This window comes from Sapajus apella, unplaced genomic scaffold, assembly GCF_009761245.1.
Source record: "Sapajus apella isolate SASKATOON/1434 unplaced genomic scaffold, GSC_monkey_1.0 scaffold30, whole genome shotgun sequence".
Classification (NCBI taxonomy): Eukaryota; Metazoa; Chordata; class Mammalia; order Primates; family Cebidae; genus Sapajus; species Sapajus apella.
In genome coordinates this window covers 14,968,115-14,993,983 of record NW_022436970.1, presented here as the reverse complement: position 1 = coordinate 14,993,983, position 25,869 = coordinate 14,968,115, and the positions used below count along the sequence as shown (strand labels likewise).

General features: G+C 35.8%; 1 protein-coding gene across 2 annotated transcripts in view; it reads right to left on the bottom strand.

The window, feature by feature from the left end:
• DOK6 (docking protein 6) overlaps positions 1-25,869 on the bottom strand; it is a 459,594-nt gene that overhangs the window by 270,258 nt on the left and 163,467 nt on the right. The window contains exons 1-2 of one of the 2 annotated variants that reach the window (XM_032293887.1): positions 7,941-8,063; positions 468-582 (exon numbers count right to left, since the gene is read on the bottom strand). In XM_032293887.1, coding sequence (XP_032149778.1) covers positions 468-582; positions 7,941-7,973 — 148 coding nt within the window. In that variant the 5' untranslated portion in view covers positions 7,974-8,063. Of the gene's footprint in view, positions 1-467; positions 583-7,940; positions 8,064-25,869 lie in introns of those variants that run through there. The other variant, XM_032293886.1, reaches the window with a different exon arrangement.

Genomic DNA, 25,869 nt, shown 5'->3' with positions numbered 1-25,869 from the left:
ATCTGAAATATATTTACTTGCAGTACTGAGAATCCATGAAAGCAGCAAATTGCTCAAAGCTCTGTTTTGTGGTATATGAGGACTTGAGCTGTGCTCTGCCATGCTTTTACACAGCATCCTGATTCCTGCCCTCCCAAATGCCTAGAGACACACGGTGCAAGAACCAGAATATTGGTCATGCACTCACCCAAACAACACCTGCCAGGTAGTGTTTACTTAATTCTCAAAGCTTGAATGGAAACCCCAACAGGCAGACCATGTGAGAACCAAATCCAGACACAGACATATAACAACAAGCAGCCAAACATCTGTAGAAATCAGTGTGTTGAGCTTCTGAATGAAGTCTCCTACAGCACATTCTCATTACAGTAGGCCATCCTGTTCAATAGTGTATCTTAATCCATCTGGGCCACTGTCTCAAAAGCAGCTCAGTTTCCTCAAGGGCTAGAATGCCAATAACCACTTACCCGATTCGCAGGCAAATGTCTTCGATGTTTCATCATGAAAGATAATTGCCACTGCATGTTTTTTTGTCTCTCGGGGCAGTCTGGTTATATTTTTGATATTGTGCAGTTCAGTTACCTTGAAAGAAAAAAAATATTTTTAACTTAGTGTAAAGTATGTATGCTCTATGTTGGAGTGCTGAAACAAAATGATAAGTTATCACAGTCTTACATGAATTTCCACTGGATATTTGTCCCCATTTTGAATTGACTTCAGCCAAAACCAGTAAAGAACAAAACAAAATGTCTTCTATTATGCTCTTAACTTTGGTCACAGACTATATTGTTTGGTGCATTTTGAAATGGACTACATTTCAAAGAACACAATTGTGTTCTTGATTTGGCTCTTAACCTAAAATTATTGTTGTGTAGAAATGCTACTGATAGTGTAAATTTAAAAAAATTTTTTCCCATTCTGTTGGTTGCCGCTTCACTCTAATGATTGTTTCTTTTGCTGTACAGAAGCTCTGGAGTTTAATTAGATCCCATTTGTCTATTTTACTTTTTGCTGCCATTGCTTTTGGTGTTTTAGTCAAGAACACAGTTATGTAGAAGGGTTCCATGGACTTTGTGCTTTTATTAAAGGTATATGCCTGGCAAATAATAGCAGTTGTGGTATACAGAAGATTCTCATTAAGTATCTGCTGAATATTGATTGTATTTAATATGTTCCCTCTTTTAATTCTCACCTATCATGCAAGTTTCTGGTAGGACTATGGTCCTGAGGCAGCTGACACATGTCTGTCAGCAAAGGGAATGGAGAGCAAGTCCACTGCCCCAAAGTTACATTTTAGAGCAATGGACTTGCTCTCCAGAAAAATGCTCACAGTGTTCACATATACCACTTCTCCCACCAAAGCCTATCCAAGATTTATGCACCCAGGTTAACAACTCTTTATTTTATTGAGTAATTAATAAATATTAGTAACCTTATATATTTTAGATGTTGACTCCTTATTGGTACAAGTTCTTCTGCTACAACTTGTGCATCTTTAATTTTCCCCCACAGTCAACAGAAACAAACAAATGTATATTTCCTCAACAACTCTGCAAACACAACATTGCAATAATAATATTCAATGAGTTAGTTTCAAAAAATATTTTCAATGTGCTGAATTTTTTCTTATTTAATATGATTACTTATTTCTGGATCCATATTGTTAACAGAAAGGAAATGGGATTAACTAGCATAATAAACAGCAAACTAATATCCTTTTTAAATGACAACCAATGATATTATACCTATAATTACATGATATCTTACAATAAATTTATTACCTTTTGACTATTCTTTTAATTTCTCCTCTCCAAATGTAGAATTTTCACAGGACATAACTAGCTTTTTCAAGGCTATTGTGCTGGCTAATATTTTTATAAACATAATAACTAAACACAGGAATATTTACATATTTGGATATTATATAAATATTATAATATATAATACAAATGTAACAAATTAAGTAATATTCCTTAGGATCTATTTTCCTTATTATCTTTAACATTAAATGTGGTAAGTACTTAGCAAGCATTAATATCTGTATTTAACATTACACTGTGTAAACTAGACTAATATCCTCAATAAAAACACAAAATAACCCTAAAAATCATAGGCAAGGAATCTGTAACGTGGATGGAGATGAGCAAGCGCACACGTGGAATGGAGACTACAGAGAATTATCGGAAAGGTACTTGTCAAGGAAAATCACCCAATTCATCATGTATTTTTTAAAGTTACAGTTGTTCATTATTTGTGATTTCTATATTTGTGAATTCACCTACTTGCAAAAATTTATTTACAATCCCAAAATAAATACTCATGGCACATCTGTGGTCATTTGTAGACATGTGCGTGTGCAGAGAGGGTGGGTTTTGACAGTGTACTGTTCACTGTGAAGACCATTAGACATTTATTAAGTGATTATTCCTTCCATAGCCTATGGGAGAAGAAAAGACTGAAGGATAGGATTTATTCTCTTGGAGTGTATGCTGTGAGAGGGAGGGCATATTTACATATTTTAGGAATTATAAATAAAAGAACAAATATCAGAGAGAAACTCTGCTTCAATTGTAGTTCAAAAAGGTTAATTAGATTTTACTTGTTCTACCATTTAAGTTGAGGTATTATGTTATGGGCTTAAGGACATAGTGATACTTTCTCCAGTTAGGCCCAAGTTTTCCAGTTATTTTATTTGCAAGCTTAGTAACATTTGGAATATATTTAACTGTGCAATTTAAAAGCATCATGCTATTTATTTTATGCATCTTTTCTTTTAGCCTAACTATGCAAACTGAGTGGAATATTACCACTCAATGCAGCTCTTACTCACTACAATAAAATTGCATTTACACTATTTACTACTTACATAAATAGGCAAAACCCCATATTTACTATAATTATTATTAGGTTTAATGTGCCTCTTTTCAGCTTGCATCACAACTGAGATTAGATTGTCTGTCCATTAAAGCACTAACATTCTTTTTTTAAGCCTATCTTTTGAAAAGTGAAATTACTTTCTAGATTTTTTCAAGTAGATTCAAATGAATTAGAACATACATTTTACTATTCTTTCATACTAATTTAATAATTCTTATTAATCCTGGTGCTTTACTCTTCTATGGTTGTTTTAATTAAGTCAAAGATTTTACTTCTGAGAGTAAAACAGTACCTTTTAGGAGCAAATATAATAAAACTTCACTTTATTAGGATGGAAAATATTTTCTAGTAAGAAAAGAAAATAAATATTTTACTGCATTTTCCACTATTACAATAAATACAGGTTAATTTCTCTATGCTTGAGTCCTTCACTTTCATAATAATAATTTAAATATTTGTATTACCTTATACATCATATACTTCAATATCTGGATGATGAAATTTGCATAGAAATTTTACTATTGCTTTTTTTTCAACTAAATTTACATCAATTTTCTAGCAGCTGATTCCTCATATTTGTCTCTTGTTACTGATAGAAATGAATGTGTACAATGGAAGAAATCAATTTAATTCATTCTTAAAGCTACCTGTGGCAGACATGTGCCCTGACACAATTCTCCCATGACCCACACTTGACTATCTCATACGTTCATTATTAATAATTACAAGCCTAGTCTTTTACATCTTCAGCATAAACCACATTATGAAATGCATCTTCTAAAAATGAGTAATTATGGATATAATTATATTAAAATTGAAATTTACTGTAATACTCCACTGTCTGTCTACTCAGCATCCAGCTCCAATTCCTTCATTCTTCCCAGAACTTGATTTCGTTCAGTTATCTGCCCCTCCAAAAAGCAGCCTGTATGTCCTGCTGGGAGGCTCTCAGCCCTAATATACAGGTACAACTCATTATCCCAGGGGTAAAGTCTCCTTGCTTGTGATTAGTTTAGAAAAGGGAATATGGGCCGGGCATGGTGGCTCATGCCTGTAATCCCAGCAGTCTGGGAGCCCGAGGCGGTTGGATCATGAGGTCAAGAGATTGAGACCATCCTGGCTAACATGGTGAAACCCCATCTTTACCAAAAATACAAAAACTTTCAGGGTGTGGTGGCATGCACCTGTAGTCCAAGCCACTTGGGAGGCTGAGGCAGGAGAATCACTTGAACCTGGCAGGTGGCGGTAGCAGTGAGCCAAGATTGCGCCACTAGGCTCCAGCCTGGCAACAGAGTGAGACTCTGTCTAAAAATAAAAAATAATAATAATTAAAAAAAAGCCAAATGCAGCTAATGTGATATGAATAGAAGTCTCCTAGTGGCTTCTGATACATGCTCTCTGATCTGACGGTGGTTTTATGATAAAACCAGCCTTCTTCTCTAGTGGTGCTGCCCTGTCTGAATGTCACCACTAAGAAATGCTGCAGCTGCCATTCTCCGAGGCAATCCTAAGAATGGAAGAACACAGAAGAAAAAAAGTACATCTCCTTAATTGTAATTGTTTAGCAAAAGTTACTGAATCAAGCAACCTTGAAGCCACTTTCTTTTTCTGCTGGAATATGTAATAATGCACGTTTGAAACTTGTTTAAGTTGGGTTTCTGTTATTTGCACCCCCTAAAATTTCTAACTGATGAAGCAAACTGAGAGCAGACCTTGCCTCATTTTACAAATGGCAAAATGGCTATCCTGATTTGGGGTTTCTACCGCATAAAGTCAAGAGAGAGAATAAGGACCAAATTTCTTAGTTCTCAGGCTAGTACACTTTCCACCAATTCATGCAATAGCTGTTACTCTGAAAGTCATGTGATTTACCAATGGCAAGTATCAGCTAAACAAGAAGTTATTACAGGGAAAAACTCAACCATAAAAGTTACTCAAATTGCAGGGATGATGATAAGAAGCCAAGAAAAGCCTCATTACTTTGTTATGCCTAAATTATTTTGAGATTGTCTATTATAAAGCAGAGAATCTATATTCAAGTCTGAGAAATACAGAAAATCAGTATATAGAAATATAGGCAGTAAAGCAGAAAATCTTTGCACTTACTTCTCCTGTGTGTGTGTGTGTGTGTGTTTAAATTTAGCATGTCTAATAATATGCTCCACTTACTCCAAAAACAGAAATTCACAAAACCACTCAGTCAGTTACAACATCACTCTTACTCTGAGAGCTGCAATTTTACTATACAAATATTATCAGATGCTATACAGCTACTATGGCTTTACTTAGGAGATGAACAAACTTAAATCTCTTCATTATTGTAATGCATCGCCCAGGAGCCCCTAAGAAGGTATGTCCAATCCTAATCCCTAGAACCTGTGTATGTACCCTTATTTGGAAAAAGGGTCTTTGTAGATGTAATTAAGAACCTTGAGGGGACATCATTCTGAACTTAGTGTAGGCCTTAAATCTAATGACAGGTGTCTTTATAAGAGAAGAGCAGAGGGAGATTTGAGACAAAGACACAGACAGATGGCCCTGAGAATATGGAGGCCGAGATAGAAGTTACGCTGCGCTAACCAAGGAAGGTCTGGAACCACCAGATGCTGAAAAAGGCAAGCAAGGACACTCCTTCAGAAGCTTTGGGAGAGTGTGGCCCTGCAGACACCTTGATTTCTGACTTTTGGCATCCAGAACTACTGCAGGGGAATAAATTTCTGTGGTTTTAAGCCACCAAGTTTTGGTAACTTGTGAGGCCAGCCCCAATTAACATAATGACACAGGATTATAAAAAGATAAGCAGTGCAATCTGTATTAGAGTGAGTTATTACATGAACATAAAATAGAAGGACAACCACATAAATTTTCTATATAACACCATTTCTCCAATAAGGTATTTGTTTTTCTAAAAGCAAGGGATACATCTCTGTCTATCCAGCATCTCCTGAAGGCATTAAATATGCTTTTCTTTTTTACTTATTTTTGATTACTAAGAAGCCCACACGGTTCTCTAATGGGCTTCCCCCAGAGGCTGGGCAGGTGATTGATGGGCAGCCTGTGGGAGGTGGAGGTCCATTCAGGCAAGAGCTCCTTGTCAATGAGCTCTGTCAGTATCGGGGTCCCAGGGGGAAATGCAGGGAAAAGGCAGCAAAGCACAAAGCCTCTCTTTGGAAAAATAATTTATTGCTATCTGAGGCGGGCTGCAGCAAGCAGCACAGCTGACCCACTACTGAGCTGGGGAGCTCTTCATGTGGTCTCTGGGGCTACCTTCTCTCAACTGGGGAAGCAGCCAGTAAGGTCTGAGGACATCCACCTGCAGGAGAGGTCATTCAAAGGTTCAGATGGGAAGTCCTAAGTGTTTCAGAGGATATGGCTTGCTCTGCTCTTTGTAGCCAATTATAGTTATTTTATTATTTTTGTCTGCTTTGGGCACATTATCAGGGAACAAAACAGAGGGGCTGCTGTCAACCTGAAATGCTAGGCTGAATGCCCTGGAGAAGACAGGGGGTCCACTCTTCCCTGTAATAAAATTATGAGGTGTCTCCAGGTCGCCCTCTTCAAACAGACAAAACATTTCTTTGTCAAAAAGCTCCTTATACTTCATACTTCCATGGTCTGTCATCATAGACTTGGTGATTTTCACAAGCATCTCTAGAAAATACGTGGCTAATATTTAAGCAAGTCATTATGCTAGCTGTGGTTTCTGTGACTGCTCTTCGTTGGCATTTCGGGAATCAAAACAGGATTGTTTACTCGTTTAAGAAAGAAGTTCGCTGTTTACTGCACAAATCTGACAGCTGGGAAGAATTACCATGAGTTGGCCAGGATTGCTGACCTGCCATTATATATAAGACAGAAAATGTAGAAAGATCAAGTTCTGGTGGCATGAAAAAAACTGGCAACAGCTTGAGAGATCATTGCCTTAAAAATGTTGTTGCAGCTGTTCAAAAGATACAAGGCTATGATTAGGGACAGATTGCTGACACACATCAACTTTTAAAAGTGTCACAAGCTAGGTTCTAAGTAGAAATAAGAATGGAAATGCTTAAAAGAAACTGCTTGCATGTGATGACATCGTATCAGTCTATGAATGGCATTCAAGTTCAAATCATGGACAACCATCAAACTTAGTTCTTAGGCAAGATTATATAGATGCTAAAAAGCAGTAAAGTGTATCCCTACACCCAATCCTAACTGGTTTTGGAAGAACACTGACTTTTGTCCAGTATACTATATAGTCCAATGGAAAATAAAAGACAAATTAAATTTAATCACAGGTGACAAAATTATCTGACAAGGAAGTTATGCAGTAAATTTATCTATCTCATAAGCAAAGATATGAAAGTTATTGGAAATAAAAATATGGTTAAGCTATTTTATATTATCTGTGTGGACCTATATACACACATGTACTATCAACAGCAAACAAAACTGAAAAGATGGTGATAAAAAGTCTTAGTAAATTCAAAAGAACAAAATTATACAAATTATAGCCTATGGTCATAATATAATTAAAATTTATAATATAATAAATATTCTACATACATAAAAATAACATAACTCTCAAGAACTTGAGTTAAAAGGAAATTAAAACTTAAATTACAAAATATGTAGATTTTAACAAAAAGTAAACAGTATATGTTAAACTTCAAGAAAACATATAACTTTAAAAATATTTTTAATGAACGAAACAGGTTGACAGCAAAGAATTTAGACATTCAACTGAAATGTGATTTTAAAAAAAAAGCAACAGAGAATTTCCATAAAGAAAGACATAATAATGATAAGGTCAGAAATCAATGAAATGAAAAAAAAAATCTAAACAAAAGCTCCATTTGAAATGATTAATAAAAGAGACCTCTGGCAAGCGAGATGAAAGGAGGTAGGAATAAATCAAGTACAGGATTAAAACAGGAAACCGAACAAAGAAAAATCCAAAATAGTAGTGGAAAGCTTCTAAACAACTATATATTAATTAACCAAAAACATCAATTAGAAGCTTGTATACCTAGGAAAATACAAAATATCAAAATTGTCAGCAGAAAAAAAAATAGAAAACTTAAGTAAAACGACATATTCATTTTCCAAAAGCCCATTTCCAGATGGTTTCATAATTGAGTTTATCAAACTTTTAAGGGACAGTGAATTAATCTCTAAGATAGTCCAGAAAAACAAAGCACAAGCTGCTTAGCTACTTCAGTCTGGTTTAATATTAATGCAAAAACCAGATATAGTCTGAGTGCGGTGGCTCATGCCTGTAATCCCAGCACTTTTGGAGGCCGAGGTGGGCGGACTGCTTAAGGTCATTCATACATTTGTCAAATCATATTAAATTTTTACTTAAGGTCAGAAGTCCGAAATCAACCTGGACAACATGGCGAAAAGCCCATCTCTACTGAAAAATACAAAAATTAGCTGGGCTAGTGGCCGTGCCTCTAATCACAGTTACTCGAGTGGCTGAGGCAGGAAAATAAGGAATCGCTCGAACCCAGGAGGCGGAGGTTGCAGTGGGTGGTGGTTGCGACATTGCATTCCAGCTTGGGTGACAGCGTGAGACTCCGTCTCAAAAAGCAAATAAAAACTAAAGAATACCACCAACAATAATGACAACCCTGATTTAAAAAAAAAAGTAAGAAGAAAAAAACGCAAATATGAAAAATATTTAAAAATTATATGGTGATAACTTTACTAAGTTCATTTGATACTGTTTTAACAGTATTTTGATGGAGTTTTTAGAGTTTTCTATACACATGATCATGTTGTCTGCTATGTATACATGCACTGAAACATCACGCTGTGATGTCTGTAAAGTTATTATGTACAATTATTAAATATATACAATTGCTTATGTACAATTATGTCATTATAAATTTGGAAATTAATTTAAAATTATATGATGGCATTTTACTTAATATTAAAAATCCCAATGTGCAAATTGAGTTGATCCCAGGAGTAAAAGTTAACAACAGAAAATCTATGAACATATTTCTTTCTTTTTTTTTTTTTTTTTTTTTGAGATGGAGTTTCACTCTTGTTACCCAGGCTGGAGTGCAATGGCGCAATCTCGGCTCACGGCAACCTCCGCCTCCTGGGTTCAGGCAATTCTCCTGTCTCAGCCTCCTGAGTAGCTGGGATTACAGGCACGTGCCACCACGCCCAGCTAATTTTTTGTATTTTTTTAGTAGAGACGGGGTTTCACCATGTTGACCAGGATGGTCTCGATCTCTTGACCTCGTGATCCACCCGCCTCGGCCGAACATATTTCTTAAAACTGCTAGACTAAATGACAAACATCACAAGATTTTCTCAGCAGACTGAAACAATGACTTCACTAATAAAGTCCAACACCATTTGGGAAAATATTTTCTTTAGTTAAAAGGTTACACATCAAAAGTTGGCATTAGCCACATTCCGTATATTACTGGAAACATGGCATGGATGCTCTCAATCAGGGCCTCAATGTAGCAAAGGCCCTGGACAAGAAGGAAAGGGAGGAGAAAAGAGCTGAGGAAAGCAGAATTAAAACTACCTATATTTTCATAGTCTGATCACTGACATGGCATTAACAGAGTCAAAAGAAACAAAGTCAAAAGAAAAACTACTAGAAATGATGAAAGCATTCAGCAACATTGTCAGATACATATAGAGCTTAAAAACAAACAGGACTTCTCTAGAGCAGTAATTATGAGTTAGAAAATAAAATAGAACAATGCATTCAGTATAACAAGACAAACTATAAAGTATCTAGGGATTTTATTGGAAAGAAATGTAAACCGTAAAAGGTAAGCGAAATAAAAGGAGGGACATTCTAGGTTCTTAGACAAATTGCTAAGATAACTTCAAAAAATAAGAGCCTTATGACTGTTTAGGGAACACTTGCCTTACTAAATGTTAAAAATAGTGTGATGCCATGGTAATTTACAACAAATGGCCTGATAGCAGCCTAAGAACAAACAAGCAGACAGTTTATAAGACAGAATGGGGAACTTGGGAGACAAATGTACGTGTGTGTGTGTGTGTGTGTGTGTGTGTGTATGTGTGTGCAAAATATATGCCATCACAGTAATTGAAAGGATACAAGGTTTAATAAATGGGCTTATGAAAAATGACTAAGTATTAAAAAATGGAATTTCCAAATCAATATACAAATTTGGACACCAAAAAGCAAAATATTAAAGGCAAAACTTTAAGGCCAATTAAATAATATTTAAGATAATGCCTTTTTTTTTGAGACAGGGTCTTGCTCTGTCATCCAGGCTGGAGTGCAGTGGTGCCATCATAGTTCACTGCATGCAGCCTTGAACCCTAGGCTCAAGTGACTCCCACATCAGCCTTCCAAGTAGTTGAGACCACAGGGACACACCACTCACCTGGCTAATTTTTTTTTTTTAATAGATGGACTATCACTACGCTGCCCAGCTAGTCATGAATTCCTGGCCTCAATCAATTCTGCTGCTTCTGCCTCTTGAAGTGCTGGATGTGCTTTACCATGCCTGGCCTATGATGATACCTTTGTGGTGTGTGGGATGGGGAAGTATTTCTCAAAGAAAACTATGGCAGCTCAATCCATGAAAATGTTGAGGACATCAAATTTTCAGATTTCTATTTAATGGAGGATTCCATACACAAAGTTAATGACAGATAATACAGATGAGAAGTTATTTCCAATGTGTAAAATTAAACTGAGTCTAGTGCTTAAAAGCGAGAAGTAAACCTTATAAAGCAGCAAGAAAAAAATGTAGAAACTCCAGTAAAAAAACAAGACAGATGATATTATCAGGCAATTAGTTCCTGGATTAACAAAACCCGAAAGCAACCATGCATCTGAAGAATAACTCAAACTCATTAAGAATTAAAAATACATGTCAAAACACTGTTGACCATGACTTTATACCCGTCAGATTTGGAACAGTTAATGTATAAGGGTAAGCATCAATGAGAATGTGAGAATACAGAGCTCCTCCTATGCCAGGTGAATATGCAGAATGAGCTGCCATTCTGGAAAGCCATCTGTAGTACTTGTGTAACTATCTACATATATTTAACACAATTATCTCATTCCTTATATATATTCCCAAAAGTTTCTCATAGTGAGTCACAGGAGAGGATACAAAATCTTAATTACGGGACTGTTTAAAATAATGAGAAGTTGCTAATAATCTAGTTTCTATCACTAGGAAAAGTAGAAAAGTAAAATATAGTAAAGGCAAACTATAGAATATCATGCAGCAGTTAGAAGCCACAGGCAAAATAAACACATAGAAATGTGAATAGAAATGTAAAAACCATAATGCAAGTTGAGTAAAAATAAGAAACAGAATAAGGGTTATAACATAATAGCAGGTAAGTGAATTAACAATGAAGTAAGTATACAAGAAATCAATAGTACAAATGTATAAGAACTATACAAATACAAACTTTACATCAAACTCATTGTAAAGATTGTCTACAGAGATGGAAAGATGAATGGGATTAAGGAATAGGAATAAAATAATCAGTCAAATATAGAAAGCACTGATGACAGCATCCATTAACTGAGTAATATGTTTAACTTAGCCTGTGCAACTAAGCTCTACCACACTAGAAAAAGAAAGGAAGAGAGATGGATGGAAGGAAGAAAGGAAGGAAGGAGGGAGGAAGAAAGGGAGGGAAGAAAGGAGGGAAGGCAGGAGGCAGGTAGGAAAATGAAAAAGAGTATTTGTATGGTCATCAATATATATCAGTTCTTTGTTACAGAAAGGCTAGGAAAGTTTGCTTTCCTAAACTTAAGAGACCAACCCTAGGTCAGACCTACAAGTTAACTGCCAATCATGTTTAGCTGCTGTTCGCCTATACACTTACAGCATCTAGGTATATTTAATAATATTCAGGTTTATTTATACTTTCACAAGTTCAGCTAGAAATTTGTATAGCCTTAAATAACAGAAAACCCAGTTATCAGTGATTGAGACCTGAGGTAGGCAAATGTTGCCTGTGGCTGTTTCATGTATACAAAGACAGAGTTTAAGTTCCAACAAAGACTTATGGTCTGCAAAGTGTAAATTTTTTACCAGCTGATGCTTTACGTTAAAAAAAAAAAAGTGTCCTCTGAGGACTAATTTAAACAAACAGGACTTTTTTTTCACATTAGAACTCTGAAGTAAGTAGTTACTGGTATTGGTTCAGCCGTTTGATGCTGTTAGGAGGCAGCATGTCAGGCCCATCGTAATGTCCATTTCTCAGCCTTTCTCACATGCTTATTTCCTCATGGCTATAAAATGACTGCCGCGTGTCCAGCCATCATGATTTCAATTCAGAAAAAATAAGGAACACTACTGGCCATATCAGAAAACATAAAACCCTATTGATAGCTTCTATCAGATTTTAACTTACATCTAATTTGCCAGAAATGTACCTCCCTTCCCGTAGGAAGTATAGAAAAGTGATCATTCTGCTTTTTCAGTCCCTTTAGTAGAGATGGGAAAGGAAGTAGTGTCACAAATGGATGTTGAGTTAGCAACAAATTAAATCACATCCCATGCCTGAATTGCCGAAGTGGTATCACGTTTCACTGCAAATATGATGCCTATAGGTGTATACCTCCTACAGTCCATGAGGAGAATGTGGATTTCTTAATTTTTAAAATTCCTTCCCATATGAAAGCTAAAGTAGGACTGGAATGGTAGCCACTAGAGTTACATCACAACACAGAACTTTAAAGCAATACTCCCTGCTTCCTTAAACAAATAGCCTAAATGACAGTGTAAGCATGTCCATATGTTTTGAGTTTTGTGAGTAGAACTGCACTGTTACCAGTACCTTTCCATAAATTAGAGAAAGCATTGTCCCAGGGCTGAGAGGCATGACTGATGAGCCACAGCAAACACGTTACCAACCACTGGGCCCTGCAAGGATGTCAAATGGGTATTGATGATGGACAGAATTCTAAAACGTCCAAGATGCCTCAACCCCTGCTGTACATGCCCTAAATTAGGTTATGCCATATGACACTGTTTAAGGAAGAGTGGTTCCCAGGTCCGTCCACAAATGAATGGATAAAGAAAATATGCTATATATACACGATAGAATACTATTCAGCCATAAACAAGACATTATGAAAAATAATTCCTAATTTATTGAGAATGAAAATCTGTCATTTGTGGCAACATGGATGAGCTTGGAGGACATTAAGCGAAATAAGTCAGGCACAGAAAGATAAGTACATGTTCTCACTGCAATGTAGAAGCTAAAAAGTTGTGCTCATAAAGAAGAATAGAATTATTATTAGAGGCTCGAAAGGGTCAGGGGAAGGGGGATAATGAGAAATTGCTTTTTAAAAGGTATAAAATTATAGCTAGATAGGAGGAATAAGTTCTAGTGTTCTGGCACCGTAAGGTGACTATAATTAACAGTAATATATTATATATTTTCAAATAGCTAGAAGAGCAGATTGTTAATGTCCTCAACACAAAGAAAAATCAATGTTTGAGGTGATGAATATGTGAATTGCCCTGATTTGAACATTATACTTTATATGTATCAAAATATCACATTGTATACCATAAATATGTACAATTAGTATGTGTCAATTGAAAATAATAAAACCAAAAATGGAAAAAGGAAATGAAAATGAAAGAAAGATTCCCAAGGCATGCCTGGCTTCATCATGGAAGCTTTCTAAAGGCAAAGTTTTCTCCAGTTGGACACTGAAACAGAAGTCAGAGATCCAAAGCACAAGAAGGATTTGATGTGCCCTGCTGGCTTGGAGAGGGAGAGAATTACAGATTGCAGCAGCCTCTAGTTGCTGAGAGCAATTTGTTCTTGACAGCCAGCAAGGAAACAGGGAGTCAGCCCTACAGCTACAAAGAACTGAATTCTGCCAACAACAGAAGGGGCATTGAAGCAGATTTTTCTCTACAGCCATTGATGAGAACTCAGTCAACCTGACACCTTGACCTCTGCCTTATGAAACCCTGTGACAGGCTGAATCAGGCTTTTGACCCCAGAACTGTGAAACAAAAAATGGGTATTTCTCAACCCCCAAGTTGGTGATGATTTATTATGTAGCAAAAGAAAACTAAAACTGTATCCCAATTATTGTTAGTATTTGAACTGCATAAAAAATTCAATTATTTGGGATAATGGTGGGACTGACCACATCAGTTTGCTTGGAAGACGGAACTGAAATGCAACATTAAAAGGTTGACTTCTTTTGGCCCACTTTTGGAGAGTTGGGCAAACCAGCTTTAGGACTAGGAGAATATCACAATAGCTTCAAGCATGGGAGAATATCAAATAGGAAGGCAATTTCCAGTATACCCAGGAAAATCTTTTATGAAAGAATTTTAAAAAATTAGAGAATCCAGGCTACTGAAAATCCAGTTACATTTTAATATTATAGAATGCTTGATATCTATATAGGATTAATTTGATTCAAAAAATAGAAAAGAAGAACTATGGGGAAATAGTTGCATTTTAAAGCAACAATTTATAATCTCTCTTTCTCTTCCTTTGTCCATTTCTAAATTAAAGGGGAAAAAGCCTTGTTTGCCTTCATATTGTATGGGAGAAATTCAACCATTTCTTCAGGAGATCAATTTATTTCACAATATTCTGACTAGATAAATTAAACACTTATGATCAAAACAAGTAATTTCACTGTCTCAAAGCCCCCAGTTCCCTAGATTAAGGATCTGCTCTCAAATAAAATTAGTTCAGTGGTTTTTCTCAAACTGCAAATTTAGATTCCTCAAAGATCAATTAAAATTGTACTGCTGTTTTGTATTGAAGTAAATAGCATTAAAAATATTAAAATGCTATATAAATTTGAAATGCCTCATTTATTTCAAAGGGATGCTAGATAGATATTTATAGTGAGGTGCAAATTATTATTCAACAATAAATTTTCACTGAAATAGTGTTCAAATTGTAAGTTCTAAATAAATATGCATTTATAACGGTAGGTGTAATATATAACTTTCCATTAATGGTAGGAAACAATTTATTCTCCTTGGACATGATGCAGTAAGCATTTCTCCTGTTGCATCTGGTCACATATTACACAATTAGGCAGAATTTGTTGATAGATTAAAAAAGAGTTTTCAAAATCAAAAATGTACTGATGATACTCTGAAATAATGAAAAACATTAGATCTAAATCTGTGAATTAAACGCAAAAATGCTTCAGAAATAATGGAAATAATGTCAGAACAGTGCTTCAGTACTGAATATTCTTTCACATTATCTGACTTCCCATGTAAAATGACTTGTTTAAAATTATCATCTGACTTTGTCTCAAAAATTTTCTAAAGTTGATATGTATTATTTTCTTAATTTCAAAGATGCAAAACCTAAGGCAGAAATCACTTTTACAACAATAATTATTTTATAATTTACATATTAACTTACTTGCAATTGCCTCTTCGCTTTGTGTGCCATATTATAATTACTTGCATTTTACAAATAGGGAAACATATTGTTTAAAATATAAATTTTCTTATATAGTACCATTATAGATTATTGCTTTATAAAAGAAAAAAATGGGTAAATTTAAAAAGTGGAATAAGGACTTTGCAAATTCCACTTTGCAAAGTGGAATTTGCTAACATAAATCATGCTGCTATATACTCTAAGTCAAGCCCAGATCAGTCATCCAGGTATTTTTTTAAATTGATTTATTTTACTTTAAGTTCTGGGATACATGTGCAGAATGTGCAGGTTTGTGACATAGGAATACAGGTACCCTCATGGTTTTCAAAGAGTCTGATCATAACTGCTGTAGAGAAATTGGTAATAAACAGAAATCTGAATTACTGAGTGATCTGCTTTCCATGGCATCATTAAGCCACATAGAATAATTCTTATTGGCAACAGATATCTAAGATTTTGGAAAATTTTAATTGACCTTAATTCAAATATTACGAAGATCAAGTTTAGCTCTGGAAGTTTCCTAGAATTTAGCAATCACAACATTACAGCTCCCCTCCACCTGAAAGTTTCAACACCTAGTGCCTCTGGCTAAGCTCTGGTTTCGAGTTTTCCATTCACAACCAGACCATCCCTCTCAGACACTCCACACAGAACATGCATCAGGCCATGGGCATATTCCCCCTTCTTTATCCAACATAAACACGAACTTTTCATTTTCCATTCCTTTGAGTTTTCCCTGAGAAACCTGCATGTGATAATATAAGTAAATCAATCAGTCAATGACTGTGAATTAAGGTGTCACTATCCTAAAAACCAATGTGTATATTAATAAGTGCTTAATGCTCGAGAAACGGAAACCTCTTCCAGATAAGAGATTGAAGATGGACGAGTACATTAATGAACAGAGAAGATACCTTAATCTAAACAAATCATGATCACTTTGGGAACTTCCAGCAGGTATTGCAAAAGACACCAAGCCTTTTAACACCTTTCACATCACATCACATATGTGCTCATCCATGCATAGGGCCATTTCTTTGTGGAGTCAAAATGAGGGTAGGGTGTTCAACAGAACATTATGCCCATGTGCTATTTCTGCATTGATGCATTCCTTTGCTTCTAGTTTTGAAGAAATGCTATATTTATAGGTGGCTGTTTTTCACAAGGATAACTTTTCTTTTCCCAGACTTTCTCAGATGTTTGCTTTACATAAAGATAAATACTGCCAATGCCAAACAGAATAAAAGGATGTTTTCAGTGTTGGGTTACAGAGAATTTAGAAGTGAGATTGGTCCCAATACAAGCATCACTTTTCTGGCATCAAGCAGCTTTTATCCCTGGAACTTCACATCATTCTATCTTCATTTATCCTTCTCAGGGATTTTATTTATATTTTTCTCCCTGTAGACAGAATTCATATTTATTTTATTAAAATGTCTATAAACTGCTTCTTTTTCATCGCTTAGAAAATTAAGGAAAATTTATTAGCTGATTCTATGTAAATTGCTCTAGTTCAGTTTTCATTGAGGATAAATTTGTTTTGAATATCTGTTATGACAATTATATACAGCTACATTTTCAACCCTAATGCATTTTTAATAACTTCCTTCAGCAGCTAGTGATTTGAATTTCAAATTTCTTTCTACCAAGAAGTTTTTAAAAAAGTACATACCACTTTATAGCAGTTTCATCTAAAAATTGATTTATGCTGCAAGATCTCTCTCACAGTAAACATATCAAACGTCTAAACGAGACCATTAATACTCATAAGCTTATAATATGTATGTTCCAGATCAGGCATAACACAAAGTCAAAGTTGGTACGGAAATAACTGTATACTTGGCTTATTTATTTATTTATTTTTTCAGAAATCTGTCATTTAGGTTGCAAACATTTCATTTATTTGATTATTTTAATTTATTGCTATTGAATGTTATATACATTTTAGGGTATATCAAAGTAACTGGTTAATTACAAGCTTAGGATATCTAAACATTCACAAATAGAACAGTTTGGGAAATCCATACTAGTCTATTTCTCTAAGCCACCTTGAAAATGAATATTTTTTTCCTATTCTGGAGACCCAAAATTTGGACTGACCATTAATTGTCTAAGAGAAAACAAAGATTTCATATCTGCAGGCCTTGCTTATAAAAGGAGCTTCCTGTATTTACCTGACCCTCAGAGGTAACTATGACCAAATACACAACTTTGACAATGTTCACTTTTGAAGAACAAGGATTAATAATTCTAGAAATGGAGCAAGTCATAAGGAATTATGATTTAGTCCACAATTTTGTAAGAGCAAGAGTATATCTGAACATAAAAATATTTTAAAACTTCTGTGATTTTTTTTTTTTTTGGTCCTTGATGGCTGGTTGTCTAGGCCTTGGACAAAGTAACGCCATCTGATCCCTACGGTGACATTCAAGTCACCCACAGCCACCTGTCCTGTCCCATGGAGACATATGTGGCTTCTGATATCTGCTTTCTCCTCTCCGTTGTAAATATCAAAATTTTTAAACAATTTTCTCTTTGGTAAAACAAATACATTCTCTCTTCAGAATTATTACTATTTCCTTAGGAGTATAGTTACATAGTATTGATAATGACTATAACCTTTGCTGTTTAGTCTTTTAACATTTATTCCACTAATAGTTACTGATGTAAGTGGCATTCTTTGCAATTTTTAAAATCATTTCATATATTAGCTTCTTCCCTGTCAGGGAACTTTTTTTTAAATTTGTAGTTCTCAATAATCTTAGAATTGAAATACCTGTGAAATATCACGGATGTTACTATAAGGCTGATACCAAAGTCCATTTCATTTAAAGAAAACGGCTTACTACAGAGTTTAATTTTGCATGGATCTGCTTTTACAGATGGGCTTTGATATACACCCACCTTAACTTCTATTCAGTAGGTTTCCTAGGCAATTTCACTACAATCTGCTGTACTTGTAATTGCTTAATGAAAATATATAGCTGAATATACCATAGATGCCTTCTCATACCATGCCAAGAATGACATTTTTCTTCACCAGTGAAAACTGCTCCTCCTCATGTGGTAACTGTTTCTGTGAATGCAAAGTCATTCATCCACCACCTTGTCTTGAAAAGATCAGAACTCTCCTTCCTCTCTCCTCCATTTCCCCTAAACACCATCAATTACAAAGTCTTTAATTTTTTTTTTTATCTGTATAAATTTAGGGAATACCTCTGCTGTTTTGTTACATGGATATATGGTGCAGTAGGGAATTCTGGGCTTTAAACCATGGGCTGAAGAGTGTACACTGTATCCATTACGTAACTAATTCTACTTGACTGTGCCTGGAAAATGTCACCTAAATCTAACTCCACCTCCCCAATCACCTATCTTTGTCCATTCAAGACTTTGACATCTACTTTTGGGAAGTGAGAATATTATAATATTTAATGAACTAGTTTCTCTGTATGTAGTCTATTACCCTAGCCATTGGCTGGGAAACCACAAAAATGGATTTTTTCTGAAATACATATTTGAGAATATGACAAACCATTTTAACCCTTTCACAACTCCCCTATTGCCTAACAATAAAAATTAAACTCATAGCAAGGTAGTTATACCCCATTATTGCCCCAGGCACCTCTTTTAGGCGCATCTTTCCTACTCCAGGCCTCCTTTCAGAGCCAACAGCAGATTATTCAAATCATGATGCAATATAGCTTTTCAGTACTTGTGGTCACATTTTTCTTTATATAATGCATTTTCCCCATTATTTTACTTTGTCAAAACTAAGTAAACCTAAGAAGTCCCTTAAGTGTCCCCTCCTTGGTAAAGTCCTAGTTGCCAGAAGCAGAATTAACTGTTCTTGTGTACTTTTAATATTGTGCTCTACATTTAATCATATTTCATTATAGTTGGTTATTTACAAACCTTACTTCCTCAGATCATAAAATTTCAAAACAATAATGATAGTAACTCTTAGTGTTGACTGACTACTCCCAACACTCTTAACATTTTTATAGGTAGAACCTTATTCAATTTTCCTACTGGTCATAGAAATTAGGACAATTACTGTCCCTAGCGTACAAACAAGAAGAGTATCTTCTTCATTTTCTGAAACCTGGGGTCTGCGCTGTTACTACACATAGTAGCCTCACAAAAATTTATATTACATTATATGATTATGTTAATGATCATACTGCATTTATCATATATGAATTGGGTTAAATAGCAATTCCCCAACAAAGAGGGAAGATCTCTTTCCTTTGTAGCACAGTGGCAACAACTTGTAGAGAAAGATGTGCCAATGTTATTTATCTCACCCAACAAGTGCATATATTCATACGAATAGCTATTACCTTAATTTGAGCAATTCAGAGTTGCCTAATTTTAGTATAATTTTGCTGACTAGGAAGAATAGATCACATTTGAGTGATAGAGTGGCATTATAGAATAATGAAAGGACGATAAAAGAGAATTTGAAGAAAACCAGATGTACATCCTAAGGGAAAAAAGAAACAAAAATCAGAATAATTGAGTTAGTTATAATAGTAGAAAGAGGAGATATAGCAAGGTTGATACAAAGACACAAGCGTTAGTTAATATTCACTAAAATAAAATCAAAGTCAGAAAAGGAACCTTGTATATACTCTTAAAAAAAACTTACAATTTTTACTACTGATGAATCATGCCTGTTATTTTTCCATATCAGGATTGGTTGAACTTTGCTGTTTCAGTTCATAATCCATCACAGAAAATATAAAATAAAATTCCTAAAAGGAAGCTTAAGTCATTGGGAAAGTGAATTATCATTTCCAATGTTATAAAGGGAAAGTTGTAATAATAAACTTTCATCTTCACAGCACTGCCACAAGAAGGTAAATTCCAGCGGTCAGATCTACTGAACATAGTAATAAAAGAGCTTCAGGGAGCTTCAGTTTACAGTCAAAAGTCTGTAGAGTTTTTAACTACAAGATGATCCCCTTAACTGTTCCTTTTCTCAATATGCTCTTCATGCTGTTTTGCCACTTTGTTTTCACACACTGGAGGGAAAAATCACACATAGAGCATGTATGTTTCTGACATGTTGATCACAGTTTTCCAATATTAATTTTTATCCAACCTACTTATATCTATACTCATACTCTCTTTCAATGTTTTTGTTAAAATGAATGAAGTATCCCGGATCCTGTCAAAGAGAAAGCCCTATAATTATACACAGAAACCTTCTCCTCATCACATTTCCTGTTTACTAGATCATTCCCATAGGCCTACAGGTGTGTTATCCATAGATAACATGTATGTCATGTTTAAAAACATACCTGCCACAAGTCTTGGCTCAAAACTTCTTGAAAAAGTTTTCTAAATAGCTGTTTTTCTCATTTATCATTCTCTTATAGGCTCCTCCAAGTAAACTTGGTCCCCATATTTGAATGAAATAGCTTTTGTAAAGGTTATCAGGGACCTCCGTGTTGTAAATGCAATGGTCTCTTTTCTTTCGTACTACATAATTTCTTGTTGGTATTAGCTATAATATCATTTGCTCATCTTTATACATAGTTTTCTCCTGGTTTCTAATGATCTACTCTTAATGTTATTTTTCACAATTTACTTTTTTCCCCCCAGACTTCTATTCTGGCCCTTTTTCTCCCACTAATCTTCTAAATGTTGGATTGCTCATTATTTTCTTTTTCTTCTCTGTCTTTCCCAAGGACATTTTATCAGAGCTATAGTGTAGGGTACTATCAATATGCCAAAGGTAACCAAAGGAACAACTTTAGCAGTGACATTTCCCTCACCTCAGCCCATAGCTATTTATCTAATAGACTACTTGACATTTCAGTTTGAATGCCTAATAGACATTTGAAATTTAATATATGTAAAGTAAAAGCTTGTAAGTTTTACCCAAAGCTAGATCTCCTAGGCTTCCTCAACCCCACGAACTGCATCATCCTTGACACTGTTGCTCAAGCCCAGACCCACGGATCATGCATGAGTTCTAATGTTCATTCACACCCAATGCTTAATTCATAAGTCCTGTCCATTTTCACACAGCATATCCAAAACTTGTCCTTTTACTCTAAAACAATGAACTAAGGTTTATTGTAATGTATCTTTGTTATCTTTCAGTTTAGAATATTTGCCTTTGTGATCTCTACTTAGCCCCTTTGCATATTGCTCCTTGGCATATGTTAATTTTCAAATATTTAGAGCTTTCTAGATAATATGTTGTTATTAATTTCTTATGTAAAACATCTATGGTCAAATAACACAATACTTTCTGATTTATGCAGACTTGTTAATATTCTTGAAAGTAGCCTACTTCATTGACCATACCATGTGCACTTGGAAATAACCTGTATTCTGTAGTTGTTTTATGTATTGGTATGAAAGTATCGAGCCAAAATGGTTGATTATGTTATGTCCAATCTTATGTCCTTGCTAATGTATTTTTTTCTAGCTATTCTATCAATTGGTGAGAAAGGGCAGGGGTTCCCCTCTTTCTGTACATGTGTTCTCATTATTCAGCTCTCACTTGTGAGAACAGGTGGTATATATTTTCTGTTCCTGCATTAGTTTGTTAAGGATAATGGCTTCCAGTTCCATCCATGTTATATATGATCTTGTTCCTTTTTTATGGCCACATAGTATCATATGTACCGTAGGGTATATATGTACGACATTTTCTTAGGTTGGTTCCATGCCTTTATGGTAGAATGATTTATGTTAGGATTTCTTTAAAAAATATTTTTTTCCTGCCAAAAATATCTTTTTAAAATTAAAACAGTAATGATATTTTAATTTACTTCATCAAGCATAGGCATAATGGCTGTTTTTAAATCCCATCCTAATAATTCAGAATCTAAATCCTATCAGGTTAAACATCTGATTTTCTTTTCCCTTTTGATTAAGCTCCATTTTCATAATATTTTATGCCTTGAAGAATTTTGGATTTCATATTGGACATTGTAGTTCTCATGTATAGCCTCTGGATTCTGTGACATTTCTCTGAGTTTGTTGGTGTTTGGTTTCAGCAAGCAATTACCTTGCTTAGACTGAATTGCCAAATGCTACACCTGTGGTGGGGTGTGGCTCAGACTTCAGACTCTTAAGCTTTAGTCGTGAGTTGTTTTCAATTTGCCACTTCATAGCTGGTTCAAGTGTCAGCCACACTCGTGTTGGCAGTTTATGTACATATTTAAGAGCTCCCCTTTCCTACCCTTCTCTTTCATGGAGTTTCTTCCTCACTTTCTGGCAACCTAGGTTTCTCCTGGTTTCTGAACAATGCCATGTCTTTCTGTGGTTGTTTTATTCAGCGGTTCCCAACCTGTTTGGCACGAGACAGGTTTCATGGAAGACAATTTTTCTATGGACCAGGGGGTTGGTGGGGGCTGAGGGATAGTTTTGGGATGAGTCAGGCATATTACATTTATTGTGCACTTTATTTCTACTACTATTACATTGCAGTACATAATGAAATATGCATACAACTCACCATAATGCAGAATCAGTGGGAGCCCTGAGGTTGTTTTACAGCAACTAGATGGTCCCATCTGGGGGTGATGGGAGACAGTGACAGATCATCAGGCATTAGATTCTCATAAGGAGTGCACAGCCTGGATCCCTTTCATGCGTAGTTCACAACAGGATTTGCGCTTCTATGAGAATCTAATGCTGCTACTGATATGATAGGAGGTGGAGCTCAGGTGGTAACGTCAGCCATGGGAAGCTGCTGTAAATAAACTCAGATGAAGCTTTGCTCCCTTGCTGGCTGCTGCTCACCTCCTGCTCTGCAGCCTGGTTTCTAACAGGCCACAGACCGGTACTGGTTCATGTCCTGGGGGTTGGGAACCACTGGTTTTAGTCATCCCACTGCCATGGCCAATACTGCTTTGCTGTGACTAAATCTGTCCCGAGCCTAAAGCTGCAGCCAGAGAAAGGAAGAAGCTGTCATTTATTTGTTTCTAGATCTGACTTTCCTCTACAAATGGCTTGCTTTTTTCAGAGACCCAGGAACTTGCTTTTGTATTTTGTCCAGTGTAAGGTAAATAGATGTGCTTTGGTTAAGAACAGGCTGAGGTAAACATCCTGCACAACTCAACAAGATTGGAGTGCAGGTGCATGATTCCATGCATTATGTAAACATAGCTATGTAGCACGTCACCTGGCTCGGAGCCACTATTGTTTGTAAACGGTATAACTGCCCTGCTGATGCTGTGCATATGGCATGCCCAGAGAAAGAGAGAGACCCAGAGTGGTTTTGTTTTACAGATGAACACAGGGGAGTCAGGACACAGGTCAGATTTATGCCCAGAGAGACAGTGAAGCTGCTGAATCTGTAAGGGAGAGCTGGTCACCTGAAGGCAGGCATGCGGGAGCCAGAAACCAGCTTGGGCTGAGAGGGAGAGAGTGAAGCTGCTGACCCTGTAAGAGGGAGCCAGCTATGCATTGGAGCAGCAAGAGCCACAGAGCTGGCTGCTGAGAAGGGCATAGCTGGAGCAAGCAGCGGAGATAAAGGTGAACACGTAAGTAAGCTCCTGATGAGACAGACAGTGTGGGAGAGCTGCTGAATAAAGTCATGTGTCATCTACCTGCCATTTCTTGAGAGTTCTTCCAGCTCCCTAGCCCTAACTATCTTCTCCCCTCAGACTTCAGCTGGGGCTTGAACCTGACATCCAGCATTTCTATCTGTCATTTGTGGGACAATTATATTGTCAGAGGATCACTGTTACACACTGAAAATGAAAACACAAAGTGGTATTTTAAGACTATAATGCCAGACCCAGGCTTAAACCCTGTCATTGACTCTCATCACCTGCAGTTTAATTCAGTTTTTCTGACCTCTTCTCCTACACTCAGTCACAACAGATCTCTTTCAGATCCTTGATCACACTGAATTGTCTCCACCTCATTTTTTTGGTAGTGATTTTTAAAAAATTTTTCTTTCTTCTTGGAATGAACTTCCTTTATATCTCTGAATTTGTTAAGGACTGACTTTTTTTTGTTGTTGTTAAGTTTTAGCCTACTCATATCTACAGCCATTATTCATTAATTCTGTATTATATTCTTTAATAAAAAACACATTTATTACATATATACATTGTTTTATGTTATTAAGAGGTTAATATCAATGATAGACTAGAGCGCCATCTTTCCAATACTGTATCCCCAGCACATGGCCCAGTGCCACATTCATGCTGAGGCCTCCATAAACATGTCTGATAAATGTTAATGACTTGGAATTCCATATCAGGCTAACAAATAGAACATGTTTTGACAATTCACAGAAAAACTCAAGGAATGAAGTTTGCCTTAAAATTCACAGCTCACAGTGGAAGCCAAATGATTTTAATGAGGCAGTCTGCAAGATAAATAGGAGTTAGCACTTTCTTTAGCTCTGAGCACTGCCATGGAGTGCCTGGGATTGCCTCTGTAGGATAAGGAGTAGGCAAGGTAGTAGAAATCAAGAGAATATAAAATAAGAAGGAAGGGCTGTTCCACATGCCTCCTAGAGATGACCCTTTCTCTTCATTTGGCTAACACACTACCAATATCAATTCGGCCATTCAAGTATCTTCTTTGCGGAGAAAGTTTACCTGAGTTCCAAATTAGAAAACATGCTCTTTCTTCAGCAATCTATGACTACTTCTCCATCTGTACTTGCTATAGTGAATCAGAGTTATTTGTATATTTGTATTTTCTACTAGAATGCAAGCCTTTTGGGCAAGACTGTGTTTCATGCTTCTTTGTATTTCCAACCAGGAGTGGAATGCCTGGTATACAACAGACATTCCATGCCCATCTGTGTCCAAATTACCAATCCATAGGGGGTTAGAGGACTAGCGTGTGTCTACCTTTTTTCAGATAAAAGATAGCTGAGTCCAGAGATAAGATAATAATTCTTTTTGACAACTGTTCCTATTTCATTTGTAAGTAAAAATAAACCCAGCTGTACTGGCCAGAGAGCTCCAACTAGTACATGTCACTAATCAGCAGGCAGGAATTCTAACCAGTCATCCAAAGAAGACATAATATGCTCAGCCCTTCAAAATTTTTCTCACAAAGTAAATATCAGGGACTCATGTTTTTACAATCTGGCAGTTCCTCATTAAGTTAGGTTTAACATTATTGCTAAAGTAATAATCATAGTCATAACAAAAAGATACCAGTAAGACTTTAGAATTCAAATAATTGCATACGATTAGATTGAGAAGTAGTATGCTGGCTGTTTTATGAAACCATATATCAAATAGTCTTTAGAGGCATAAAACAATTTTAAAATTCATCTACTTATGAGAAAACCAAACACTCATGAGCTAGCAAGTGAATGGACAGAAACTTTAACTTGTATCCTCTGGCAGTAAATCTATATTAATATATGGAGTACTTGGCTGAGTACAGTAGCTCATGCCTATAATCCCAGTACTTTGGGAGGTCAAGGCAGGAGGATTGTTCGAGACCAGCAACATAGCAAGACCCCCATGTCTATCTATATTTAAAGTATTTTTTAAAATTATATATACATATATCGTTTCTAGACAGTTTTACAAACTCAAATTTTAAGCTCTTTGATCCAGTTTAAATACAATATGATTACTA